Source organism: Microcebus murinus, chromosome 6 (genome assembly GCF_040939455.1).
Source record: "Microcebus murinus isolate Inina chromosome 6, M.murinus_Inina_mat1.0, whole genome shotgun sequence".
NCBI lineage: Eukaryota > Metazoa > Chordata > Mammalia > Primates > Cheirogaleidae > Microcebus > Microcebus murinus.
Genome location: NC_134109.1, coordinates 47,639,257 through 47,665,711, shown reverse-complemented (window position 1 = coordinate 47,665,711; position 26,455 = coordinate 47,639,257). Strand labels below are relative to the sequence as shown.

The 26,455-nt window shown below is 42.0% G+C and overlaps 1 protein-coding gene across 1 annotated transcript; it reads right to left on the bottom strand.

Annotated features, from left to right (window-relative positions):
* Nucleotides 1-470: 470 nt before the first annotated feature.
* Nucleotides 471-25,276, bottom strand: LOC105867632 (putative uncharacterized protein encoded by LINC01599). Its single transcript, XM_076004620.1, is given in 6 exon segments — nt 471-5,727; nt 5,729-5,975; nt 13,912-14,039; nt 14,041-14,098; nt 14,100-14,670; nt 23,459-25,276. Coding segments are annotated over 5 exon segments (648 nt in total). The 5' UTR covers nt 14,276-14,670; nt 23,459-25,276; the 3' UTR covers nt 471-5,688.
* Nucleotides 25,277-26,455: the final 1,179 nt, after the last annotated feature.

Below are 26,455 nucleotides of genomic sequence, written 5' to 3'. Positions count from 1 at the left end.
TGATTGCAAAATAAGAGAAATTTAATGGCCCCAGAGAATGAGAATATCCAGTCCTTTCTCCCAAGAACAAAACTTTGAGGTATGTAAGAAAGTATTTAGGCTGGGCGAGGTGGCTCACGCCTGTAATCCTAGCACTCTGGGAGGCCGAGGCGGGCGGATTGCTCGAGGTCGGAACCAGCCTGAGCGAGACCCCGTCTCTACTAAAAATAGAAAGAAATTAATTGACCAACTAAAAGTATATATACAAAAAATTAGCCGGGCATGGTGGTGCATGCCTGTAGTCCCAGCTACTTGGGAGGCTGAGGCAGGAGGATCGCTTGAGCCCAGGAGTTTGAGGTTGCTGTGAGCTAGGCTGACGCCACGGCACTCACTCTAGCCTGGGCAACAAAAGTGAGACTCTGTCTCAAAAAAAAAAAAAAGAAAGTATTTAAATGGAATTTGGAATCAACTGGAACTCTTCTGAGAAGGAAAGCAGCATTATCAAAATATGGTGATGCTACTGAGCAACCGTGTACCACAAGCTTCCAAAAGAAGCCTCAACACTGAGGGTGAGAATATAGCCCCCAGACCAGCCACCCCACCTGCCAGGGCTTCTCAGCTTCGAGGGTGTATGCATTCCCTAGGGCTGCTGTGACAAATGACCACAAACTTAGTGGCTTGAAACAGCAGAAATTTATTCTCTCCCAGTTCTGGAGTACAGGAGTCTGAAATCAAGGTGTCCTTCCAGAGGGTCTGAGGGAGAATATCACTGCCAGGCCTCTCTCCTACCTTCTCATGGCTGGTGGCACCCCTTGGTGTTTCTGAGCTTATAAAAGTATTACTGCAATCTCTGCCTCCATCTGCACATGGCCTTCCCCTCTGTGTCTCAAGCCTCCCTCTCCTTTCTCTTGTTAGGACACCAGTCACTGGATTTAGGGCCCACTGTAAATCCACGATGATCTCATTTTGAAATCCTTAATTACATCTGCAAAGACCCTATTTCCAACTGAGGTCACACTCACAAGTCCTAACTGGGGTTTAGGACTCGCACATATCTTTCGGGGGGGAATGCAAGTCAGCCCCCTACAGATGGGAAATAAATTTCACTTTCGTCAGCTGCCTTCCCTAATGCTGACTCTGAGCAGAGGAATTACTGCTGGTAACTCCATTTCCCTCGGGGCAAAGGCAGGTGGGCCTGGAGTACAGCCCTGAGGACTGTCTGCCACAACACGGGGATGCTTCTGCACGAGACAGGAGGCTGGTACGGAGATGGGCAGATGAAGGAGGGAACAAACCTTTTTTGAGTACTCACCTTGATGAGTCAGACCATGTGCTGTACGCTAACTCACTGACCTCGTTAATCCAGTAAAACAGGCGCAGGATTACTCTAACTTTACGGGTGGAAAAATGGAGGCTCAGAATGATTCAGGGCCATGAGGTCACGCAGCTATGAGGTAGAGGTCAGAGTCCAGCCTGTGCCTTTTGCATTATGCTATAATAGTCAGCTTGATCTATTATTCCTTTGGTCACTCCCAAATTTGCCGCTTCTCTTCTGTTTTTACTAGCACTGCCTTCGTGCAGACCTTTGGCATCTCTCTGTGTCTACCCTTTTCTGGTCCCATTTTCCAGTGTCCAGCTGCTTTATATTTTTTGAACATCCACGATAGTGCCTGTCTGGCCTGGATAGACACTTAGCATATTTTGTTAATGAAATGATCTGGGCTCAGCTAGAAATTTATTTTCTAGCATCTAAATATGATTTTTATTTTTTGAGTTAGGGTCCCATTCTGTCAGCCAGGCTGAAGTACAATGGTCTGATCATAGCTCACTATAACCTCAAACTCCTGTGCTCAAACAATCCTGTCTCAGCCTCCCAAATTGCTGGGATTACAGGGGTGCACCACCACGCCCAGCCTAAATATGGTTTTTGATTAGGCTAAGTGTTACCTGCTGCTCTCTGCCTTGTAAGGATGGGAAGTAGTAAAATCATACCAGATATATGCTAGGTTAATGACACAGTAGATTTTCTTACTATCCTCGGTAATGAAGGATGAAAATAGAATTACACGGGGAGTTCATAGCTAATCTACAAAGCTTACCATGCTAATAGCTTTAATCTTCTTCCCTGACAAGTCTGCAGCCAGTTGTGTTTCTCTACCACTATACAACTACAGGGAGGACCAAAAGTCCCAGGTGTTAATTATCTATTCATTAAACCCTCCAGCTGAGGCAGTAGTTTGTAAAAGTCACAAATCAGAGGAATCACTGAATTCTCAGGTGGCATGGATGAAAAAAGTGAAGTAACTCTAGCTTAACCTGATCCAGGAATGCACACCCTGAGAGGTACATTTCAGAGGAGAAGGTGGATTTTATAGGGTAGAGTTCCATATGCTTATCTGATGTAGCATATAGGGAAGTGTGCAAGTTCATACCATACATATTTCCTTCACCAACCTGGGTTTAGATCGAAAGAGTATAGTGTTAGAAGGTCCCAGTGAAATGTAACTATTTTGCACAAGTGACCATTTTCCAATTATCAGACATGAAGGCCACACTTGATTCTTCTTCTCTGCCACAAGAGTGTTGTTGCCAGAGGTCCATCAGGTTCCCACACTCCCACTAAGCAATTAAAAATATTTTGATGAATGTGCCTATTTGTTCAATATATTCATTATCATCTGGCTTACCTGTCATACCACACAGCAAAGCTGTAATGTTATATAAAAATATCATCAGATAACAAGGGTGGCTAGACACAGTATTTAAAATTCCTTCTAAGAGCAAATCAATGCAACTTCTTTGTAGTATCATTTGAAAATATCAGTTAAAACTTAAAATCCAAATATTCTTTTACCTAGTAACTCCACTTCTAGGATTTTTTCTCATAAATAATAACAATAACAACAACAAAACCAAGCCAAAACAAAAATATACATACATGTGTGCAAATATTTATTTCAGCATTATTTGTAGAGCTTAAGACTAGATACGATTGAAATATTTTTTACTGGATGATAGCTACATAAATTCTAATACATGCAAACAATGAAATCCTATGAAGTCATGAGAAAGAATGAGGTAAATTTTTATGTGATAATATGAAATGTCCTACAAGATATGATAAGTGAAAAAAATAAAGGTTCAGAGGAATGGTTTAGGGTGTGTAGAATATGTAGTGTATCATATTCTTCCTCATATATAAAAAGGATATTGAAACATCCATTCATTTATTCAAGCTAAATTACAAGTAAGTACCTCTTCTCCATGCATTTACTTGCTATTGAATTTATTATAGCTCTCTGAAGACCATTATGTAATTTAACTTATTCTAAGAAGCTACGGTTCCACCATCTCTGAATTACAATGAGAAAGAAAGAGGGATTTAAAAACTAGGTGCCCTACCATAACCTAAAGAAAAAAAATGGAAATAGCTTTGCTACCATTGCATGTCTTCATTGTTCTCCTCACTGAAATACAGTGCTCCCTTTAAGCTGGTGTTAGTTCCTGGAGGCAAGTAACTTTTTAAAAAATCCGTAATACTGAGGCTGGCCCTGGCTCCTATGCCATTATGGACTGAAGAGCAGAGCTGGGTCCTGATTTTTTCAGCACATAATGTAAGGAATAAACACTGGAGATTAGAAAATAAAAGAGCCTACCTATGTTTCTGAGGAATTTCCAGCCCCACAGTATGGTAGAGGCAGACTAGGCTGTCGGGGACCGTGAGGATTCAGCTCCATACACGTAACTGCGGGACAGTGATGTGATGAAAATCACACTTTCATGAAACATGTCTAATAGCTCTTAGTCTCACAGGTTTGGTACCTTGACTGGCAAGGCAGTGGAGCATAGCAGATAAAAGGATGGCTCTGAAGCCAGACTTGGAGATTTGGGCCTGATGCTGTCATTTACTTGCTATTTGACCTTGAATAAGCTACTCTCTGGTTTTGGTTTTCTCAACTGTAAAATGGGAATAAATCTAGGACTTATCTCCTAAGGTTGTTGTGAAGACTAAATAAATAAATATAAGTAAAATACTTACCAAGTACTTAACCAATGCTAGACATTACAGCATACTTAAACGTTAATCTATTTCAGAAAGAGAAAACAGGCATAATTCTGCACCACAAGGATTAAAAGCTTCAAGAGCCTCACTACTCCTCCGCTCTCCAAGCCCTTTCAGGCCATGAGTTAAAATAACTGACAAAGTCTTTGTCTCTTAAGTTCTACAGAGCAGTTTCTCAGAAGCAATGCTGTCTACTGCAATGCAAATTAACTTAACCTGTTCATTTTATCTCGAAATCATTTCTGAATCCCACAGTCATTATTTTCAAACCCAGACTTGCCTTTGCACTTAATTATTAGTTCTTCTTTCAGGAGTTGGGAATGTGGCACTTTCATTCATTTACACAAAGTTTAGGTGCCACTGTGGCAGCAGCAGGTGGTGGCGGTGCCTGAAAAAACAACAGAGCGCTTGGTTGGTGGGTTAGGATCGCCCATCTGCTGCTGCATGAATGAGAGGCCATCTCAGCGGAGTTTCTAGGCTAACAGCATGGCAGTTTCCCTACCGCCCAGGCATGATATGGGATTCTAGAAAAGGAGGTAGTGTGGGATCCCGAGCAAGCCCTCACTTGTTTGGACCTCGGTTTCGTCATCTCTAAAACAAAGGGATTGAATTAAATGGCCTATTTTGTTCCTTCCAATTCTAATGACTCTAAGTGGATATGAACCCTGTCTCAGGAAGCTGGGCTGTTTAGTGTACTATGCTGAGACAGTTACCCCGACCCCAACCTTGCCACCACACACCTAAACACACAGAACCAGTGAAATAAGAACAGCTCCCATTTATTGAGTGCTAAGTGCTGAGTACTTTATATACCTCATTGCACTTAATCCTCACAACAAGTCTGGGAGGTAGCTATTAATTTTTCAGATGCTCAGAGAGGTTAAGTTGAAGGCCCAAGAGGGGTGGCCTCACTGCTTCTTTGTAAGAGAGAAACCCGGGCTGGATTATTAAAGTCCCTTCTAGCTTTATATCATCCTATAAATCTAGACCCATTCCATTCTCAAGCCATCCGAGTCAGCCTAGCTGTGCGTCCTCCTGGCACACAAGGTGTGGATTCCAATATCATCCTTGGATTCTACTTTTCAAATTTGTTTTAGCCATGCTGGTTGTAGGAAGCAGCACCCAAGGAGTTCCCCTAGAGCCCTGACTTGCTTCCAAACCTCCCCCTTCCTCTCAGAAAGTCAGACCCCACCGCAGTTTCTCTCAGGAGAGAGACTGAGCGGGTTCCCCTCTTTTCAACTTGCCTCAGGCCGCTGGGCAAGGCTGAGCCAGAGCAGCGTGATGCGACCCCACTTTCGGTCTGGTTTCAAAGCACATATTTAAGTCTCTCATTCTACTGCAGCCGCACATTTTCCGAGTTTTTATCTCCCTTCCCGGCCTTAAGCATTTCACTCTACTCAAATCTCTCTCTCTCTCTCTCTCTCACACACACACACACACTCTCATATTCTCATTCATTCTCTCTGAAGATATTTCCTGGTTCAGAATAAATACATCAAAATTAAGGCAGTTCCCTGTGACAAGAACGCCCATATAAAAGAAGTGAAAGCCTGAGTTCTTAAAACTGCAGTCATTCAGGGACGTCTTTGGAACCATCCTCCTCTTTACAGGGCTGAGGGCTGTAATAAATAGAACTCATCAGAGCCTCAGACGTACTCAGAATAAGAAATGCACACATTTATTATGAGCAGCTGCATTCGTCTGAGTTCCTGGAGGGATGTGGGAGAAGACTGGCATCCATTCACCGCTCTGGAAAGGCTGTGCCAACAGCACCAAAAGGAGCAGGTTCATTTTCAGCGCCACGGGCAACGCCCACCAGGCATCGTGTCCACCAGGCTGGACCTGCTTCCCTGCCTGGGGCGTCAGCCACCAGGTGGCCGGCAGGGCGGGGCTGTGTGGGGACTCCCAGCAGACCAGCCAAGGGCGGCTCAGTCTGGGCTAGACCTTCCTGGGCAGCCTGCAGCCCTCTCCTTAACCCCTCAGGGAGAAGGACACCGTGGCCCCATGAGCCACCGCCATTGGTGGAGGCCGCCTCCCCACAGGAAGGAAGTGCCCAGGCCTCCTTCCCTTAAGGAGAATAATCCTTCCCTTGGGAAGAGGAAGACACCACTTTACTTCCTGTTGGACTTTCACTTCCAGTGAGGCCTCTGGATGGTATTGTGAAAATACAAATATAAAACAATCAGTTAAATTTGAATTTCAAACAACAAATACTGTTTCAACATAAATATGTACCCAACACCGAATGGGGCATTCTTACACTAAAGTATTACTATTTATCTGAAATTTAAATATAACTGAGCATTTGGCAATTCTACCCCCTTGCAGTCTTCTCTCTTGCCACGCCTTCCCAGATGGGAGGTTATTCCATGTGTTCTCAAGCAGAAATGTGATCGGTTTTGGATTCTCCTGGGATTCCTGGTGAAAAGACAAAGATCCCAGGCCACATCTGCTGAATAATACCTCTCAGGGTGGAGCCAGAATACACATTTCATTGAGTTGTTATCTAAGTGATTCTGATACTTGCATGTATTAGTTATCTATTGACTCTGAACAAATTACTGTAAAAATAGAGGCTGAAAACCATCAACATTTATCATCTAATAATTTGTATGGGTGAGGAATTTGGGACTGACTTAGCTTTATAACTCTGGCTCATGGTCTTTCATGACACTGCAATCAGGTGTGTGTCTGGGCTGCAGTCATCTCAAGAGGGCACTGGTGCTAGAGAATCTGCTTCCAAGCTCACTCACATGGCCCTTGGCAGGCCTTGGGCCCTTGCTGGTTATTGGCTGGAAGCATCAGCTCTTCACCATGTGGACCTCTCTGTTGGGCTGCTCATGACATGGTATTTGGCTTTTCCCAGAATTAGGGATGAAATGGAGAGAGAGAAAGAGAGGACGCATAAGCACAAACGCACAAAAGTGAACCCTCAAGAGGATTACACAAGAGCAGGAATACCAAGAGACAGGAATCACTGAGGGCCAGCTGAGAGGCTGTCAACCACAATATTTAAGTTTGAGAATTGCGGCATTACTGCTACGGATCAGTCCTCAACACACTGCCACCAAAACCATGTTTTTAAGATGGGATCCAATGTTACTTTCTTTCTCTATTTTTCTGCTTCCATCCCTACTTCTCATCTACCCTTTTGTGATCTGAAACAATAACAATGAGGAACTATAAAAAAATGAAGAAGAAAACAAAATCCAAATGACAATCTTGGAGAATAGCAAAATGTTAAATTAAAAAATGGTTACATATATTATTTGGATAGAAGGAAATGATATGCAAATCCCATGCACATATAGCTTTGTCCTCCTAAAAATTTCTTAGCACTCAATGTGGCTCTTGGAGAATCTCTTATGAAGACTGATGGAAATATGTAAGTAGGGTGTCCAACCGTCTCAATTTGCCCAGGATTCTCCCACCTCCTGGGCAAAACAAGATGGTTGGTCACCTTCATAAGAAGGAGCCAATATGAAATCGTAGCATCTACTCCACCCCTACCTAGAGACTAAGTGAGTCCACCTTGTGATGGAGAGGATGGGAAAGCCCACCAATATGTGCCCTTAGCTGCAGCCTTAGCTTTCTCATCTAGAAGCCAAGGACTATAAATCTGCTTTAGTAAGGCTTAAATATAATGATACACATGTGAATGCCTTGTAAACTGAAAGGTGCCATATAGATTTTGAAAAGAAAAGCCACTCCCATCATGAAAGGTGGAACCCAAAATGTCACCCCTTTGCATTTTTGCAGCCAAGTCTGACATTTTCTCTTTCAAGTAGGCTAGCCATGCTAACCTCCTGGAAAGGTGAACACAGCCCATAAAAGCCATATTACATAAGTTTAATTCTCATTTTAATTTGAAATTTAACCTCAAATTGATTTGCACAGTTCCCTCCAGAAAAAGCTAACCTCCCAAAAAGGACAGTCATCTCTATTATATCCTCAGTGACAAGTTTCCCAGGAAATCTGTGCAAAGTCCTGATATAAAAGACATGATTCATTCTTCACAGCTCTGATGGTGCGACTCCCTCCTCTCAGGGAGAGAACCGTGCCTAGTGGCGTTCCTTCCCTCACCCTCCTCCACTTCCATCCCTCAAGGTTTGGGGGACTTTTTATTGGTGAGAAAGGCAGTAATCTTTAAACTGTGTTAAAATTCTCATTTCCTCTCTCTTTTTTTTCTTTTGCCTTCACCAAAGTTCTGGGCAGGTCTGCATACTTGTATGACCCAAAGTCTCCAATTCAAAGTAGGCAATGCCATTTTGAACTGTTTTTCTTTGAGGTGTACATTAGCAAGAATTGCCATAATTTGCTTTTTGACCATCATTCTCCTCCACCCACCCCCGTGCCCTGCTACTGTGCAGCTATATGACCTTGGACCTCTCTGAGTCTCAATGAGGGAGAATGACATCTGGCTGTCCTATGGCATAGAGGGGTTGTAAAGATCAAATCAACTAACATTAATATAAATGAAAACCTTTAAAAACCTTAGACTGCCACATAAATACAAAGTGGTTGGTTTATTTATTAGAGTCCTTTCTTTGACCTGTTTCGGATGTCTGCCCAGCTGAGTATTCTGATAGTAGTATTATTTGCACTGGTTACTAGGTGAGAATTTCTGCTACTGACCTTAGCAAGCTTACCTAATAATTCCAATAATTTTAATACTTTCGCAAAAACTGTTGCCTCATGATTTCTGTTTTATAGTTTTAACATTTAAGAGGCTAATTTTTGCCCCTGAACTTTAGACACACTGCCACCAAGACTGGTTTCCAATTCTGTATGGTGATATTTCAGTTTACACAGAATTTAGCTTTTAGTTTTATACCATTTCTATGTAAATATGGAGTGTTTTAAAATTTAGTTTTTGAAATCAGCAGTTCTACCTCAATAAAATTGATTTTTTAAAATGAGCAGTGCTTGAGCTAACCTTAAACAAGTACCATAATTAAAGAGATTATAAATACACTTTCTCCTGATTCATTCAGTTGCATGCAAGTGTGTAGTTAATATAAAATTAAAACACTACAACCATATCAAAAGAAATGACAGAAGAAAAAAGGTTCACCTATAACCGTACCAGTCTGATACCACAAGTGAATAGACAGAAAATGAAACAAAGTAAATTGTTTCATTAGCAGCATTTTTCTTCTGAAGGAGAAAGGATGGGGGCATTGGGCTCAAGGATTCAACCTTCTCCCACATCCCCTTTTCATCTTTCCAGGGCATTTGGAGAGTAAGGGTTAGTGTTAGTGCTTTGCATAAGATCTCACAGCAAATTCTTGATGGTGCTTGGCAAAAACACTATGATGGTTAATTTTATGTGTCAACTTGGCTGGCGCAGAGTGCCCAGATATTTGGTCAAACATTATTTTGGTGTTTCTGGTGAGGGTGTTTTTAGATGAGATTAACATTTAAATTGGTTGACTTTTAGTAAAGCTGATTGCATTCCATAACGTCTGGTGGGCCTTACCAATCACCTGAAGGTCTGCATAGAACAAAAAGCTGACCTCCCCCAAGTAGGAAGGAATCCTGCTAGCAGACAGCTTTCACACTTGAGCTGCAATATCTGTTCTTCCCTGGGTCTCCAGCCTGTTGACTCAGCCTGTACATTTTGGACTTGCCAGCTTCCATCACATGAATATTCCTTAAACTCTCTCTGTCTCTCTCTGTCTCTGTCTCTCTCTCTCTACACACACACACACACACACACACACACACACACACACACACACACATCCTCTTGCTTCTGTTTCTTTGGAGAACCCTGACTTAATATAGATATAAAGCAAGATGAACCTTACACAACAGGGTAAGATTCTTCAAGCCATTTCCCCACTCCACAACAAAGAACACACACACTCACAGATGTAAGTTTGTTTTTTTTGTTGTTCATTTGTTTTTTTTTTGAGACAAGGTCTTGCTCTATTGCCCAGACTAGAGTCCAGTGGTGTCATCATAGCTCACAGGAACCTCAAACTCCTGGGCTCAAGCAATTCTCCTGCCTCAACCTCCCAAAATGTTAGGATTACAGGTGTGTGCCACCATGCCTGACCACAGACATGACTTTTAAGCTGAGACAGGAGCCTTGAATATTTAAAGACATTGGCTGGTGGAATGGCTATCAGAATTTTGCACCCCTACCCTGCTAGGAGCCAAAAAGCTGGGTTGAGTCCCCTTCCCACTGCTTGCTGGCTGGGGCCCCCAACTGACTCATTCAATTTCTCTCAGCCTTGGTTTCTTCTAAAAATTGAAAGCACTTTGTAAACACTGCTATATAACATCTGATACTATTTCTACTTACCATATTTCTTAAAATAACAGCTAACATTTGAGGACTTTATATGTGCCCAGCTTTGTGCCAAGCACATATATTAATATTATCTCATTTAATCTGTCCAACAACCCCATAAGCTGAGTAGCAGTATGTCTCCATATTTCAAACGAAGAAACTGAGATTTAGAGAAGTTAAGCCAGTTGCCCGGGTTACACACATGGGATGCAGCAGAGCTGAGATCTACACCTGGGTCTTTCAGAACTAGGGAATGTTCTCCCTAATGAATAAATGCAAAACTGTGAGGAGTTATTTAACTGTTTTAAGTTCTGATATTCTTCTATGTTCCATGGGATACCTATCTCCTAGGCCTGTTGTGAGAATTCAAGGAATAACATTTGGGAATGACATCTAGCCCAGTGTGTGGTATGTACTCAAAGAATGTGATAAGAATTTCTATTGTAGGCACCTGTTATGAACTGAATATATGTGTCCTTCCAAAATTCATATATTGAAACCCTAACCTCCAATGTGATGGTATTAGGAGGTAAGGCCTCACAGAAGTGATTGGCTCATGAATGAAATTGATGTCCTCATAAAAAGACACAAGAGCTTGCTCTGTCTCTTTGCTCTCTGCCATGTGAGGACACAGCAAGAATTCCTGGTTTCCATCTTCAAACCAGTAGTAGGGCCCTCGCTAGGCACCAGATCTGCTGGCACCTTGATCTTGGACTTCCTGGCCTCCAAAACTGTGAGAAATAAATTTCTGTTATCTAAGCCACCCAGTCTATACAGCTCGAGCTAAGGCAATACCCCACATCCCAAAACACCAGCCCCTTTGCACAGAGGATAATCTAAGCCCACGAGCTAATAAAGGAAGCAGCCAGATTTGCTGGAAATCAATGGCCAATCTGCCATGGTTATCAAAACCTTGTTTTAAGATATATTCTTCCTGAAGAGTTAATGATTGTACAAATTTTATGTTAAGTCTTTTAATATGTTAAGTAAATATCCTATTCTTGAATATTTGTATGAGAAGTCTAAAATATTCTACAAAGTTTTTGACAAATCAGTCCTTAAAATGCTGATGAAAAATATCTCTCATTTGAAATATATCTCATATTTTAAAACTATAGCTATAAGACTACTGTATTAGTGTGTTAGGGCTGCCATACCAGAGTACCATAGACTGGTGGCTTAAACAACAGAAATGTATTTTCTCACAGTCCTGGAGACCAGAGGTTCAAGATCAAGGTGTTAGCAGGGTTGGTTTCTTCTGAGGCCTCTCTGCTAGGCTTATAGACAGCGGCCTTCAGCCTTCGTCTCCAGCATGTGCTCTTCCCTCTGTGTGTATCTGTGTCCAATCTCCTCTTCTAAGGACACCAGCCATGTTGGATTAGGGTCCACCCTGATGCCTAACCTCATTTTAACTTAATTACCTCTTTATTTTTATTTTTTTGAGACAGAGTCTCACTTTGTGGCTCAAGCTAGAGTGAGTGCCGTGGTGTCAGCCTAGCTCACAGCAACCTCAATCTTCTGGGCTCAAACGATCCTACTGCCTCAGCCTTCCGAGCAGCTGGGACTACAGGCATGCGCCACTATGCCTGGCTAATTTTTTGTATATATATTTTTAGTTGGTCAATTAGTTTCTTTCTATTTTTAGTAGAGGTGGGGTCTCACTCAGGCTGGTTTTGAACTCCTGACCTTGAGCGATCCACCCGCCTCGGCCTCCCAGAGTGCTAGGATTACAGGCGTGAGCCACCACCCCAGCCCTTAATTACCTCTTTAAAGGCCCTATCTCCATATACAATCACATTCTGAGGCACTGGGGTTAGGACTTCAACATATAAAGAAGGGCCGGGGGTAGGGGGAGACACAATTAAGCCCATAAGAAATATATATTAAGCTGTCTATGAATATATGTTTATCAACTATTTTCATAATAGAAATATATTCCTGTTTATCGGATATATTCAGAATCACTGAGTACTCATGAAACATACATTTATATTCACTGAATATATTTCAGAAAATATGCACATGAATGTATTCATACAGAGAGTACTCACTGAAACAAGCTTTTGATAAACTGGTTATTTTGGTAAACTTGACAAGTTGGTCATATGGTGAATTGATGCTTTGTTGAATTGTCTCTCTGAGGATTAGCACTTGGGCAAATTGATCTGGAGGTTTTGAAATACTCATGCGAACCAAAATCTAACCATACCTCCCTCCAAGAATATCACCCTGCTCCCTGAGAGACAGAAGCACACAAAGCCACCGGCACCTATGGAAACTACCAGCAATTAGTTCAAGGTTAGCCAGCAAAGGACGCTATGAGGGAAGGAGGGAGAACTTCAGAACTTGGGGAAGGCCACCTGGGCAGAGTGTACCCTGGAGGCCTCAGGATCCTGATACATGGGGTGTGGGACGGAAGATGGCCCCAGAGATAATTCCCATTTCCCCCAACTCTGCACTGCTTTCTCCCCCAGTCAGGTCACACGGCTATTTCTGTGTCACAGACGCCACTTCCAAATGACCCAGCAATGGATCAAGTCCCCTCCTTCATCATTTAACAGTGAAAACTAAAGGACATTAGTGGTGAACTCCTTTATCTTTCACAATTATGTCCAAATTTAGCTACACCTCTTCCCTCCCTCCCTCCTTCCATCTTTTCCTTCTTCCTTCCCTTCATAAGTCCTGTTGAAGAGGTGACCCTCTTCTTTTCAGAATCAGTTCATCTGCCCTGCTCTGGTTCCCGTTTCTTCCCTCCAGCCTCCCTGCACCTCACAGCCCCCTCTTCTCTTCAATCACAGCCTCCCTCCCAATGTGCTTCTGTGAGCCCTTCAACCCTTGTTCTCTTGCCTTGTTCCCACCAAACTTTGTGAGATAAGCTAGTACTCTCACGTTCTCCACTCTTTGCCTCACTTTGCATTCATGTCTACTCATTTTTGTATGGGTAAAGGAAAAGACAGTTGGAGTCATTAATGAACTGGATAACCAAATATTCCTCAAGCAATAAGTACAAGATGCAAAGAAGATGCTGCTCTTGTCTTTGAGGAGAGAGCCGTGGGATTAATGAGACAAGATAGAATCAAAAAGTCAATAGAGGCCGGGCGCGGTGGCTCACGCCTGTAATCCTAGCACTCTGGGAGGCCGAGGCGGGCAGATTGCTCAAGGTCAGGAGTTCGAAACCAGCCTGAGCAAGAGCGAGACCCCGTCTCTACTAAAAATAGAAAGAAATTAATTGGCCAACTAATATATATAGAAAAAATTAGCCGGGCATGGTGGCGCATGCCTGTAGTCCCAGCTACTCGGGAGGCTGAGGCAGGAGGATCGCTTGAGCCCAGGAGTTTGAGGTTGCTGTGAGCTAGGCTGACGCCACGGCACTCACTCTAGCCTGGGCAACAAAGTGAGACTCTGTCTCAAAAAAAAAAAAAAAAAGTCAATAGAGCCACATCATGGACAAACAGGACAGAATCTTTAAAATGGAGGCATCTGGGGATAAACAGCTTCCCCAACCCCCATGCTTATGTGACCAATAAAATCCCAGTAAAATCACAGGTGTAAGGACCAACTACTGGGTCACAACTGGGGATTTACACAAAATGAGTGTAATGGGACCCTCTTTGGTTGAGGATGGACAGTACACAGGACTTCCTGAGCAGGAGTTACTAAGGCTGGAACCTGGTCCTGGCCTTCCCTGGCTGTGCACGCACCCCACTTCTCCAGCTATGAGCAGAGGGGCCGTGGTCTGGGGACACAGGGTGTGCAGGAATCTCAGGGGGATCTTCTGCACTCTCTGCCCATTGTCTTCTGTTACTGTCACGGCCTTGCCCTGCCAGCAAGCCGCAGAACTTCCTCTCTGAGCATGGGCGGCTGAGAGGAAACATCAGTGGGTCCCTGCCGCCGAGTGCTCCCTGGGGAGTCCTGTCCCATGGGCCAGGCTCCATGAGGCCTTGACATCCTGGGAGCCCAGTGTCCCCCGCCTGCCTGAGTCTCCACAGCAGGGCTTCTCGAGGGCTGGGCTGCTTTAAATCAAGTCCTGGAGCTCCCACAAATCAAAGCAGCATTTACAGCCTGCCGTGGAAGACCCGCAGCCCTAATTTCTCTCAGAAACAATGAAATAAGACAGAGCCGAAGAGTCCTTTCATTTGATAAGTTGAAGGAGTCAAAGGAAACACATGTGCAAACCAGGTCACTCCTCTATGCTCTAGCAATAAGAGTAATAATAAAAAGTATTTATAAAATGCTCGGCATGTCCCAGGCTCTGTCCTTTCAGGAACTGGCTCCTCTGCATGACTGTGGGCAGCTGGTCTCCGGAGCACCTGCCACAGGGCCTGGCCCACTGAAAGCAAATAAAGACAGATAGTGACTCCCTGTCTCTGGTCATCTTCTATGATAAGAGTGAGGGGAAAATATTGGTAAGATCTGGTCCAGGATCAACCAGGGGCTACGAAAGTCTGGGAGACCAAGGAGAGCTGATTCATCAGCTGTCTCCACTCCCTTCTGTGGGGCTCGTGCAGAGAGGGAGCTGCTATGAACAGCCAGCCCGCAGTCCTGGAGAACCGACTGTTTTCAAACGCAGCATGCTGGCCGAGAAGGGGGAAGATGGCATCGAGCCTGTTGTCAACCGTGAGCACCACCACAGGAACTCACATTCCCATCCAGCTTCCAAATTGACACTTGGCTCTTGCATCCCTTTTGCTCTCTGAGCATGCTAAGAATATATCCAGACTCTAACCATCTATCACCATCTCTGCATCCTAAGAACCTGTGGGTGGACAGAACAAATGTCACCACCACCACCACCACCATCAGCCCTCTCTTACAGATGGAGGAACAGACCCTCACCAAGGGACCTGCCAGAGAACTCACTAGTCAACAGCAGAGGTGGGAGGTCAACCTTCACCTCCTGGCTTCTATCTAGTCCAGGAAGTTTCCACCAAGTTATGCTGAGGGAAATCTTTAATCAGGGAGGGACACAGTGACCTCCGGGCGGTCTGTGTGGCCACTCTCCTAATCACGGTCAATACTTGGCATTGATTGTTTGGAGAAGTGGTAGCAAAATACCCACAGAGGAATCAGAGTCAAGGGAAATCCTCATGGTTGGAGAAGTGTTTCGGGGGGATCCCCAAGTTCCTGAGCAGGGGAGCATCAACAGGCAGAGCCCTGGGCTCTCTCTTTACAGAATCCCACTTGCCAGGGACCTCAGGGACCTCATGGAAGTGTGGCAAATAATGCTTTTTGTTGTTCTCGCTGCAGAGTAATAGTCATGTTTTTCAAGGCTATCTGGAAAGTTATGCCTGTGCTCTGGAGACATTAGTGAGAAAAATAAAGCCATAGATTCCTCCAGCCTTTTATCAATTAATTACAAACCTACTTACAGCCTTCACCCTTTCTCTCTCTCTCTCTCTCTCACACACACACACACACACACATGCCCTACTCTGCTCATATTTCACAGGTCTGGACAGAGATATTTATCTGAATGCAAAGCTCTGAATTGCTAAGTGGCAATATTAGCTTGGGTCTTGTGTTAGCCCTGATCACATTAAGCAAGATCACATAAGGCAGCACACTTCTATCCATTTTGACAGTCCTGAGGCCATCCATATACAATCCCAGCATTTAATCTGGTTTCCTATTGGTTGGTAATTTAATTCTCCTACAACTGCAGCCAATCATCTGTCAATCATCAAAGCTGCCTTTAAGATCAACTTAGGACTCTCCTGTGGGATCAATAAATGAACTGTTGTCTTATGTCTTTGAAGAGTTAGACCCTGTGAGAATCAGGGATCACTCTGGAAAGGTTGGAAATAAATTCATGGTCTTATTTTAGATATATTTTTTTCTCAATCTGGTTTCAGAATGCTGTCACAGTGTAGGACCTCAGGCATCCTATACAATAAATCACAATTTCTAAAACTATCCTACCAATTGGAATAAATGATGTGACTATAAATTGGTTGTATGTACAGTTTCACATCTGGTAATATATAAAAAAGTGAGCTCACCTCAAGCTTTTCAAATACTTTGACTGCTCTGGAGTATTACACCTAATATCTGGCAAAATGTATATTGTATCTATAACATCTATACCCCAAGTGTCATCTCTGCCCTCATTCCAGGGCCCCTCTCCTGGTACATAATGGGAATGGGGACGTCTTATCTTGTACCTCTCCTGAGTGGCCCACGCAGTGCGGATGCCTCCCTGCCCCTTCCAACTCCACCCTGTCCACCTCGTGAGCCCTCCCTGCTGCTCCCAGACCCGTCCCCATCTAGAGGATGCTGCCCCCTTCTTTTGGGCCCCTTAGAGGGTAGCATATGTTTCCACATCGGCCTCTCTCTTCATTTCCTGCCACCCCACCTAGACTGTGCCCGGGTGTCAGATTATCCTGAAAGCTGGGTAACTAAATGAATTACAATAGAAGAGGAAAAAATTAAAACTCTACTCTAAACATGGGCTTCCCCATAGTCTAAGAGAAAAGCAGCAAAAAAGCATCTCCAGGGTCTATACTTGCTCTCCATATCTCAAACCTCACTGCCCAAGTACCTCTCCTAATGCATGTTATAACTCTCCCTCTACTTCTCAGGCACCTTCATAACCGGGGGCAGCCCCAGAACCTACACCCCCATGTAAGCAATTCATTTTCTCAGCTCTTTGAGTTATTCCCTCCAAATAATGGTCCCTTCGTGGGGATGGAAAGGTGGAGGCTGAAACATCTTTTGGGTGCAAAGAGGGTAGATTTGCTTTGTTAATACATTTAAGCCAAACCACTCCCACAATAGGTTTTTGTTTCTTTACTTTTGCTTTCTGACTAGTTTTACAATGTTTACTTTTGTAGTTTGATAGGTTAAGATCTCCACAGTAATGATCAGCAACACTATTCTAGGAAGCTTCTAGATCGACTAAGGTGATCTGGTAGGTAATATGGACAAAATGCAAACTTAAAAAGCAGATTAAATCCTGGGGAAAATAGTGTTTGGGAAGGATCTTTAGAGTAGGGTTTGATGGGCAGAAAGGTTTGAAGGCTCTACCAGATAGGAACTGATCCACTGCAAGGGAGAGAAACCTAACCCTAAACCAGCAGAACAAAGTTAACTAGGTTATATAACTGTTGAGTCCAGGGGGTGCAGCTGGCTTCTGGCATAGCTGGCTTCAGAGGCTCAAACTGAATCATCAGGACAGTGTCCTGTTTTCTCTTTTTGCTTCTAGATTCTGCTTTCCTCTGTGTTGACTCTTTTTCTTGGGCATCTCAGGGCTTACTTTATCTTAGCACTAGCTACTTCAGAAAATAAGAAGTGCCTTTTATCCAGGAGGCTTCTGTGGGTTAGTTTGGGCCCTGAGACTCAAGTTTCTTCTTAACCTGGCAGGCTACTGGGAGTCAAGCAGAATGATGAAAAGCATGGAACTCCAGTTAGGAGAGTGCTCACCGCTATTGTTTGCACAGATAAGTGTGCACAGATATTGGAAGTGGGGAGGCTATTAGAGGAGCAAAAGTTAAAGGGAATGAGGCCTGACCTGAGGCCATGGCAGTAAAAATGGAAAGAGGAGGAAGGCTATGAGAGAACCCAGCAGAGGGGGCTTATAGGGTACGCTGATTTTTACATAGACGCAGGAGGAATTAACAATGGTAAGAGAATGGTGATTCCATTAGCAAAACAACGATGTGAGGCAGAAGAGTATTTTTGCAGAAACTTTACTAAGAAATGGACATACTATTGGTTGGGCAAGCAAAGGAATCTATCAGGCAGGCAGCTCAGGAGGAAAGGCCAGAGCTTAAGAGAGGGGTCCAAGCCAGAGGTCCAGATAGGAGGTGTCTACAATAAACTTGTAGTTGGAATCATGAAAATTGCAACTGTGATCTACGAAGGAGCGAGGTGAGCGGACAAAAGAGATAGCTCTAGGGAATTGCAAGTTAGGCAACATAAAAGGAAAAGGAACCAAGAATGATAACTGAGAAGGAGCGACAAGATGCTGGGCAGAGGGAGAAAGTCAAATAGGAGGGGAGTTCCAGTCCCAAAAGAAAAACAATTAGGCCACCAAGTTCAACACTCCTATCTCCAGTGTTGGTTCTGTATTTTAAATTTCATATTCTCCTCATTTCTCTTCACAAGTGAACTCATAATCAGAGGCCAATGAGCAGCCATTGAGAATAAAACTGTACTTTCTGAGTACCAGTGATTTCCATCCTGATCTAAGTTGTATTGAGACCCAATCTCCTCAGCATCGGTAAGAATGTGCTCTTTTTGAGGTCTTCTCTTATTTCTCTAGACTGAGGGCCAGTTATTGAAAGTGCTGCCAAGTACTGCTGTGCAAACACAGCACTGCTGCAGACAACGAGGCTGCGACCAGCAGGCAGCATCACTGTGTTGACTTGGGGCCAGACACACAACATCTAAACTTGGCACATGAAAGACAGGTTAGAAGTCAAAGTGTATGAAGTATGCAATAGGAGCTGTATGGCCATAAATATATTTAAATTGAGAACTCCTTGTCCCTAAAGATAGAGGAGAAAACATTTAAAGATTTCACCTTTTGGGGTACTTTTCTAGTCATTTCTTGAATTTTGGTACTTCCCAGGGTTTTACCTGGGACCTTTTCTCAACCTATAGATTTGAGGTGATCTATAAGACCTCATATTTCACTAATCACTCTCTCTTCTATCCACAAACCTGTATATCATCCTCCCTCAGTATCTATGGGTGATTAGTTCTGGGAACCCCTGTGGATACTGAAATGCAGATGTTCAAGTCCCTGATACAAAATGGTATAGTATTTGTATATAACCTATACACACATCCTCCCATACACTTTAAATTATCTCTAGATTACATATAATATCTAACACAATGTAAATGCTATGTACATTGCTGTTATACTGTATTGTTTAGGAAGCAATGAGAAGAATAAAAAGGTCTGCACATGTTTAGCACAGACATATCCACTTTTTTCCCAAATATTTTCAATCTGTGGTTGGTTGAAACCCACAGAACCCACAGATATGGAGGGCCAATTGTATTTAGCTGCCTGTTACATATAGCTAACCAGGGTTGCATGGTTATTAGGGCTGGGTACTGCAAAGAGTGCCACTGAAAGGGGACATTATTTACATCATAGATATTATTACTGTTTTGAACTTAAAGCAAAAAATTAAAATCATAACTGTTAATTCCAAATTTATAGATTTGTACACAGGACAATTTTCTGGCAGATGGCAGTAAAGTCTCTAGTTCTAATAAGACAACTCTTTTCCAAATGAAAGTGTGTGTGTGTGTGTGTGTGTGTGTGTGTGTGTGTGTGTGTGTTTTAAAGGGATACTTTCTGATGTGTACAAGCACACTATGTGGGCTTTGGAGGCCTTGACTGTCAGGATGTTCCATGGGTACCTACACGATTAGTGTCTCTAGTCTGGTCCAGCTCTGCAGTGATGCTCAAGTCCATCCCTCCCTCTCCATTCCCACTGCTACTGCCTGAGTTCAGACCTCACTCCCCAATCCCCAATATCTCCTGCCTGGCTATTGTTAATGCTTCCTTCCTGACCTCTTTACCTCATGTCTTAACCTTCTCCAGCCCACCTTCCAAACTGCCTGCAGAATAATCTTTCTAAAATGATTTGACCAACTGACTTACCTGCTTAAAGTATTACATTATCCTCTCATTGCCTACAGAATTCAGTTTACACTCCAAGCTACAGCATACAGACTCTCCATGTTCTTCCCCTGCCCTCTTGCCTACCAGTCATTTCCTACACACACCCTATCTATGCTCCAAAAACACTGAAACCACAGTTGATGCTGTTGCATGTATTTGTCTAGAAGACCTGCCAGGCCGTCCAGTGGATTTCAATTCATCCTTCAAAAATAGTCTCCTCATGAAATCTCCCCTGATCAACTCAGGCACAACTGACCATGCCCTCCTTTGCTCTGCTGCTGCAGCTAGCTGACTACTGTACTTCTCCCAGAGTTGCAATTACTAATGATGGATAAGTGAGCAGCTTAAAGGTATGAAATCAATCTTATTGATTTATTTGCCTCTAACAGCCCTGATACTGAGCACAGTGCCTGTTGATTGCACTGAAAGGGTGAATAAATGTGCTGAATGTTCCAGAGTAGTCGCAGAGGGTGGATCTGATAATGAGGATCTTTTACACCAGGTGTTGTTAGACTCTTTACACATAAGACTTTAGCTCTGAATTAACCGTGGAGAAACTTTAACAGCAAAAAGTCCTATTTCATTTGATGTCCCTTTATAGTATTTTGAGGAGTCTCCAGGAACTTTTCTGCTAAGCTTTTCCTGCTCTCTCTGTGGCCTCCACTAGTCTGCTGCATTGAGACCTTTGTGTTTTCAAAAGGGGACTATTTCTTTGGGTTTTTTTTTGTACTATATTTTTCTGGGAAGTACCCAAACAGTAATGCCCTATACATTATCGATGCTTTACAGGATTTTTTTGATAAGAGCAACCTCCCGATTCTCTATCCCTGTGACTTCTTACTCTCTTCCTGTGATGAAGGTGGAGTGTAAGAGGAGATGAAGTCTGAGTGGAATGTAAATGACAGGCACACTGCTAAACTTGGAATCCTTCCTTATTATTATTATTTTATTTTTAGAGGCAGAGTCTTGCTCCGTCATCCAGATTGGACTCATGGGCTCAAGCGATCCTCCTGCTTCAGCCTCCTGAGTAGCTGGGACCATGGGTGTGTGCCCCCACACCTGGCTATTTATTTTTATTTTTTGTAGAGATGGGGTCTTGCTATGTTGTCCAAGCTAGTCTCGAACTCATGGTCTCAAGAGATTTTCCCACCTTGGCCTCTCAAAATACTGGGATTAAGGCGTGAGCCACTGCGAGTAGCCTCCTTCTTTTCTAACAATGAGGGTTTTGTTTGTTTTTCCTGGACCACTTATGTGTCATTTACTTAGGATGGTTTCTTGTACACCTCTCTGGTTTGCAAAAGCTTTCCAGTCTGAATTCTCAGAATGAACAGTACAGGCTTAAGCTGGGGAGAATACTTCCTTACACATGGTCCCCAAACATTATCTAGTTTAGCCATCACCACAATGTTATTCAGTAGATATCATTCTCATTTTATAGAAAGGGAAACTAACATTCAGAGAGTTTAACTTGCCCAAGAACATACAGCTAGATTAGGTGGTAATCAGATGAGCCATTTTCTCTTAAGAGAAAAACAGACTGTTCACGCTTGGGTGCATAAAGGGAAGGTGATCAGATTTATAACTGAACTGGTGCTGTCTTCCAGAGCTAATTGGGAATTATGCCTCTCCTGATCTCTCCTGTTCCTTGGACTCTCAGGTTAACAATTAGACATTTATGAACCAGGGACAAAGGATAACAGACTGAATGTGGTGTTGGATATATGCTTGAGAGCAAGAGTTTTGAACAATTTTTTAAAAAAAATTTGTAACAAGATTGAGAAAGAAGATAGCTATTTAAAAGCACATTATTGTTCCTACATTCATAAATGCCACTGAAATCCAAAAACATTCTCTGGTTAAACATTTATTATTTGTGGGAGTGTGAAACTTGTTTTTCCTGTTTTTAAGTTTCAAGAAACCAGTCCTATGTTCTAAATGAATTATTTGCCATGAGATTATTCTTTGTACTGATTGTGAATGCAAGTGCAAAGCTTCTCATCTAAGCTTTGGCTAAAACATGTTATTTATATTTTGTAGCACCTTAATATGCAGCTGTACTGTATATGCAGTACAAACAGGTTTTCAGGACACATTCCTTATAAGAACAAGGTCAAGTATTGAATGTAGACACATGGGACTGTTTGTACTGTCTACATATAACTCTGGCAATGATTTGTCCAAGCAATGATGAACCAAAACATGGACCTGGAACTCACACTGTTAATGCTTAGATTTCAGTAAATTAACAAATCAGAATTAAGTAAAAATTACTCCAGAGTGTTTAAAAGCACTGACCCATCAAGAGTTTAACAGACTGCCAGTGGCACCTCATTAGAGCTAATAACCTGAAAGAAATGTGCTAACTACTCAAACATTGAAGCCTACAAGAGTTGCATCTAGGCCTTCTCTTTTTCAAGTCTTAATTTTGCTTTGCAAGGAAGAAATATTGTTTTCAACCTTGTGAAAATTAAAAAACGTGAATTGATTCATCAAAATAAGTTAATGTATTACAGGTAATATACAAAGGTTTCTAAAAATGAAGACCATCTATTTAGTATTCACAATTTTTTACATCAATTGAAAACAAAAAGGCCTTGAAAGTTTAACATAATGCAGTAAAAGAAAAAAAATGTGCCACTTTACACTGGCTGATGGGGAAGCAGATACAATGCAAGGCTCTCGCATTTTTGTCTGTTGGTAAAGATACGGTCAGATAGCCTGAGGAATTAGTTAAGCCTTGCAACCCACCACATGCACTTATTATTACACAGTAAAAGATCATTTACACAGGAAGCAACTGCTACAAAAGTACTTTAAAGAGTCATTTTTCTCTTTTAAAGTTAGTAAATCTAAACTCTGAAAATACTGTTATGCGGTTAGATCAAGTCCCAGATTTCAGAAAAACTACTTTCTACTGTATCTCAATTACCTGTGACCTAACTGGTTTTGGTTTTAACAGAGATAAGAACCACAGAAGGAAGCATTGGCTAAGGGTCCAAGGAATGTTCATCTTGGAGCTCCAGCCAGCGAACCCAGGCTCCCATATTTAGAAATGAGGATTTCCTCCTTGCCTATTAGCCTTTGAATGCTCATGGCACTTGCTTTTGCACCATAAAAAAGAATAAAGATCTTTGTTCCACCATTTTTTCTTTTAAAATTGCATACTTGTTCATATAATAGTACATGCTGTGGAACAATGTTCTCAACTTCCCCCAGCCCAGCTGCCATTCCCACCATTACGGAGGAGGAATGTTTACACACATGCCATACTCTCAAAAAAATGCAGATTTCACACTGCAACACAGATAAAATTGATGTGCATTGCGGACATTTTCCAAGTCCCTACCTGTAATTCTACCCCTATTATATTAATAATCACATCTACTGACTACTTACTATGTGCCTAAGTGCACTGCATTTATTAAACTAATTTAATCCCTATAGCAACCTATGAGGTAGATACTATTATGATTCTTACCTTACATATGAGGAAACTGAGGCACAGACAGTAAGTAACTTCAAGGTCACACAGCTAGTAAATGGCAGAACTGGGATCCAAACATAGATAATCTGGTCTCAGGGCCTGTGTTCTGACACTGTTTTCAGAATGCAAGTGAGAAAAACAGTATCATAGAATAATTTGTTCTAACATATTTTTAAGTCTATTATTTGCAAATTGTAGTATTTTGTTATTAATAATTATTTAGCATGTATCTCACAAATTGATGGGGCTCACTAGGTATTCACAGAACTCCATTAACACATTGAGAACTTAAGACAATGTCTTAAATGACCCTAAATACCTAACAGTTTAAACTTAATTAGTAAAAATGGTTCGAGAGTTCATTGTTTTCCTACCCATGATTTGCAAAGTAAAAACCTTACTTTCCATTACTTAATTTTCAGTAAGATTTTACTGTCACTCTTTCCCCTGTATTTGTATTAGATTGAAGGTCTCTATGGTATGAAAACAGAATATACTTTTACAATGTTGACTGTCAATGAATCAAAACTCTCAAATCTTGATGTTTCCTGAGGAAAAAGAAAAGCCTAAAGTCAAATACCTGGCCTAAACTTACAGGATTGTGGGATAGCCAAAGACAGAGCTTCATTCTTCTGATGTAAAAACTACTACTTACGCTAGTGAGGAAGGAACACTGGTTTGAAAAACCAATTAAAACTAATTAGAAGCTTCAAGCACCTCAGATGTGAAAGTATGCATTATGTAAAAGATACTTTAAAGGTGAAATTAGTTTCAGAGCTTCACTTGAACTAATTTAGCCTTAAATGTCTCTCTCCCTCATAGAAGATATCAATAGCAGAAAAATGTTTTATGAATTGCAATTTATGTAGCTTTAGGAATGGTATACAAAAGGTGTAATGAAATGGACAGAAAAATAAACCAAATATAATTTTATGAGAAAAATATCCAGTTTCACTTATATTATCTTCTGAAAGTATTATCTTCTGAAAGTGAGTCATACTAGATAGGCTCATTTTTAAAAAAAATCTGATTTAGCTCACCTTTTAAAAGTGTGAATGCATTTCAGAAGATTCTATTTTAACTTTTCTATAAACTTTAATGACAAAGTGAAGTAATGCCATCTACAGGGGACCTTCAGAACAACAGTCTATTTCTATGACCCATACTTTTCTTTAAATTTAAATACAGTATCTATAATCTGAGTTAATATTTGGCATCATTTAACAAGGAAAAGGGTAAGAAAAATTATAAAAAGACATACCATATCAAAAATTTCCACTAACATTCTGCATTACTTCTTAAAATAATTTAAAATAGTCTAATTTCACTCTCAAGTTCACCCAACATATGATCCATGGATCATTGATATACAACTATAGCAGATTAAGATGCAAAGCTATGCAACCTCAAAGACTTTTAAAGTTATAATTTAGTATATAGAAGAGATTCAAGTCATTGGACACTACACCTGCAATAATTTTCTGTTGAATCCCCCTTGAGTAGCATCACCTTTACCTTCTTGGCCAGATTCTCTAAATCTTCAGATATTTAGTCTATTTCGATTTCTAAAGCTCAGTCCTGTTTAACTCAAAATGCTTGGAATCCATAGCAGCACAATTCATAATTGCAAGGCTGTGGAAACAGCCCAAGTGCCCATCAATCCAAGAATGGATTAATAAAATGTGGTATATGTATACCATGGAGTACTATTCAGCTCTAAGAAACAATGGTGATATAGCACATCTTATATTTTCCTGGTTAGAGCTGGAACCCATACTACTAAGTGAAGTATCCCAAGAATGAAAAAACAAGCACCAGATATATTCTCCAGCAAACTGGTATTAACTGAGTAGCACCTAAGTGGACACATAGGTACTACAGTAATAGGGTATTGGGCAGGTGGGAGGGGGGAGGGGGGCGGGTATATACATACATAATGAGTGAGATGTGCACCATCTGAGGGATGGTCATGATGGAGACTCAGACTTTTTGGGGGAGGGGGGGAAATGGGCATTTATTGAAACCTTAAAATCTGTACCCCCATAATATGCCGAAATAAAAAAAAAAATGCTTGGAATCCAATGTGAAATATTTTATGAAAGTAAAGTCAAAGGGCATTTCAGGCCAAAGACCCCTAGAAGTAGAGTGAAAGGGGGAGGACATAAAAATTGGAGGAGGGTGAAAAGGCATCTGAAGAATCTAGGTGGACTATTATTAATTAATTAGTCAATGTCAAATTTATTTTTACAAGTTCCATGTTATGGAACAAGCCAAAAAAGTGGTTACATTGATTCCACTATGCACTATAGCCTCCTAATTACAAATAGTTTGCTTTTTTTTTTTTTTTTGAGACAGAGTCTCGCTTTCTTGCCTAGGCTAGAGTGAGTGCCGTGGCGTCAGCCTAGCTCACAGCAACCTCAAACTCCTGGGCTCGAGTGATCCTTCTGCCTCAGCCTCCCGGGTAGCTGGGACTACAGGCATGTGCCACCATGCCCGGCTAATTTTTTATATATATATATCAGTTGGCCAATTAATTTCTTTCTATTTATAGTAGAGACGGGGTCTCGCTCTTGCTCAGGCTGGTTTTGAACTCCTGACCTTGAGCAATCCGCCCGCCTCGGCCTCCCAAGAGCTAGGATTACAGGCGTGAGCCACAGCGCCCGGCCCAAATAGTTTGCTTTTATACACTTTCTACTCTAACTCTCTTCCCCTTGGGAAGTAGCTGCTAAAAGTTTCCTTGTTGCAATGGCTCTCAATTTAGGCTTAAAATTCCACACTTCTGATTAAATTGGACTAAAATGAGGCCTGATCATGGGTTTTGTTTGCTTTTAACTTTCCAGGTGATCCCATGTGCAGCCTGGTTTGAGAAACACTGCCCTTACTGTGGAGTTGCAACCCTTTCTCTAATTGGCTATTGCATTCTGATAAATGGTTTATAGGTTCCACTGTGCAGTGGGAACTCACACTCACCCACCCAGAGAAGCAGGGCTC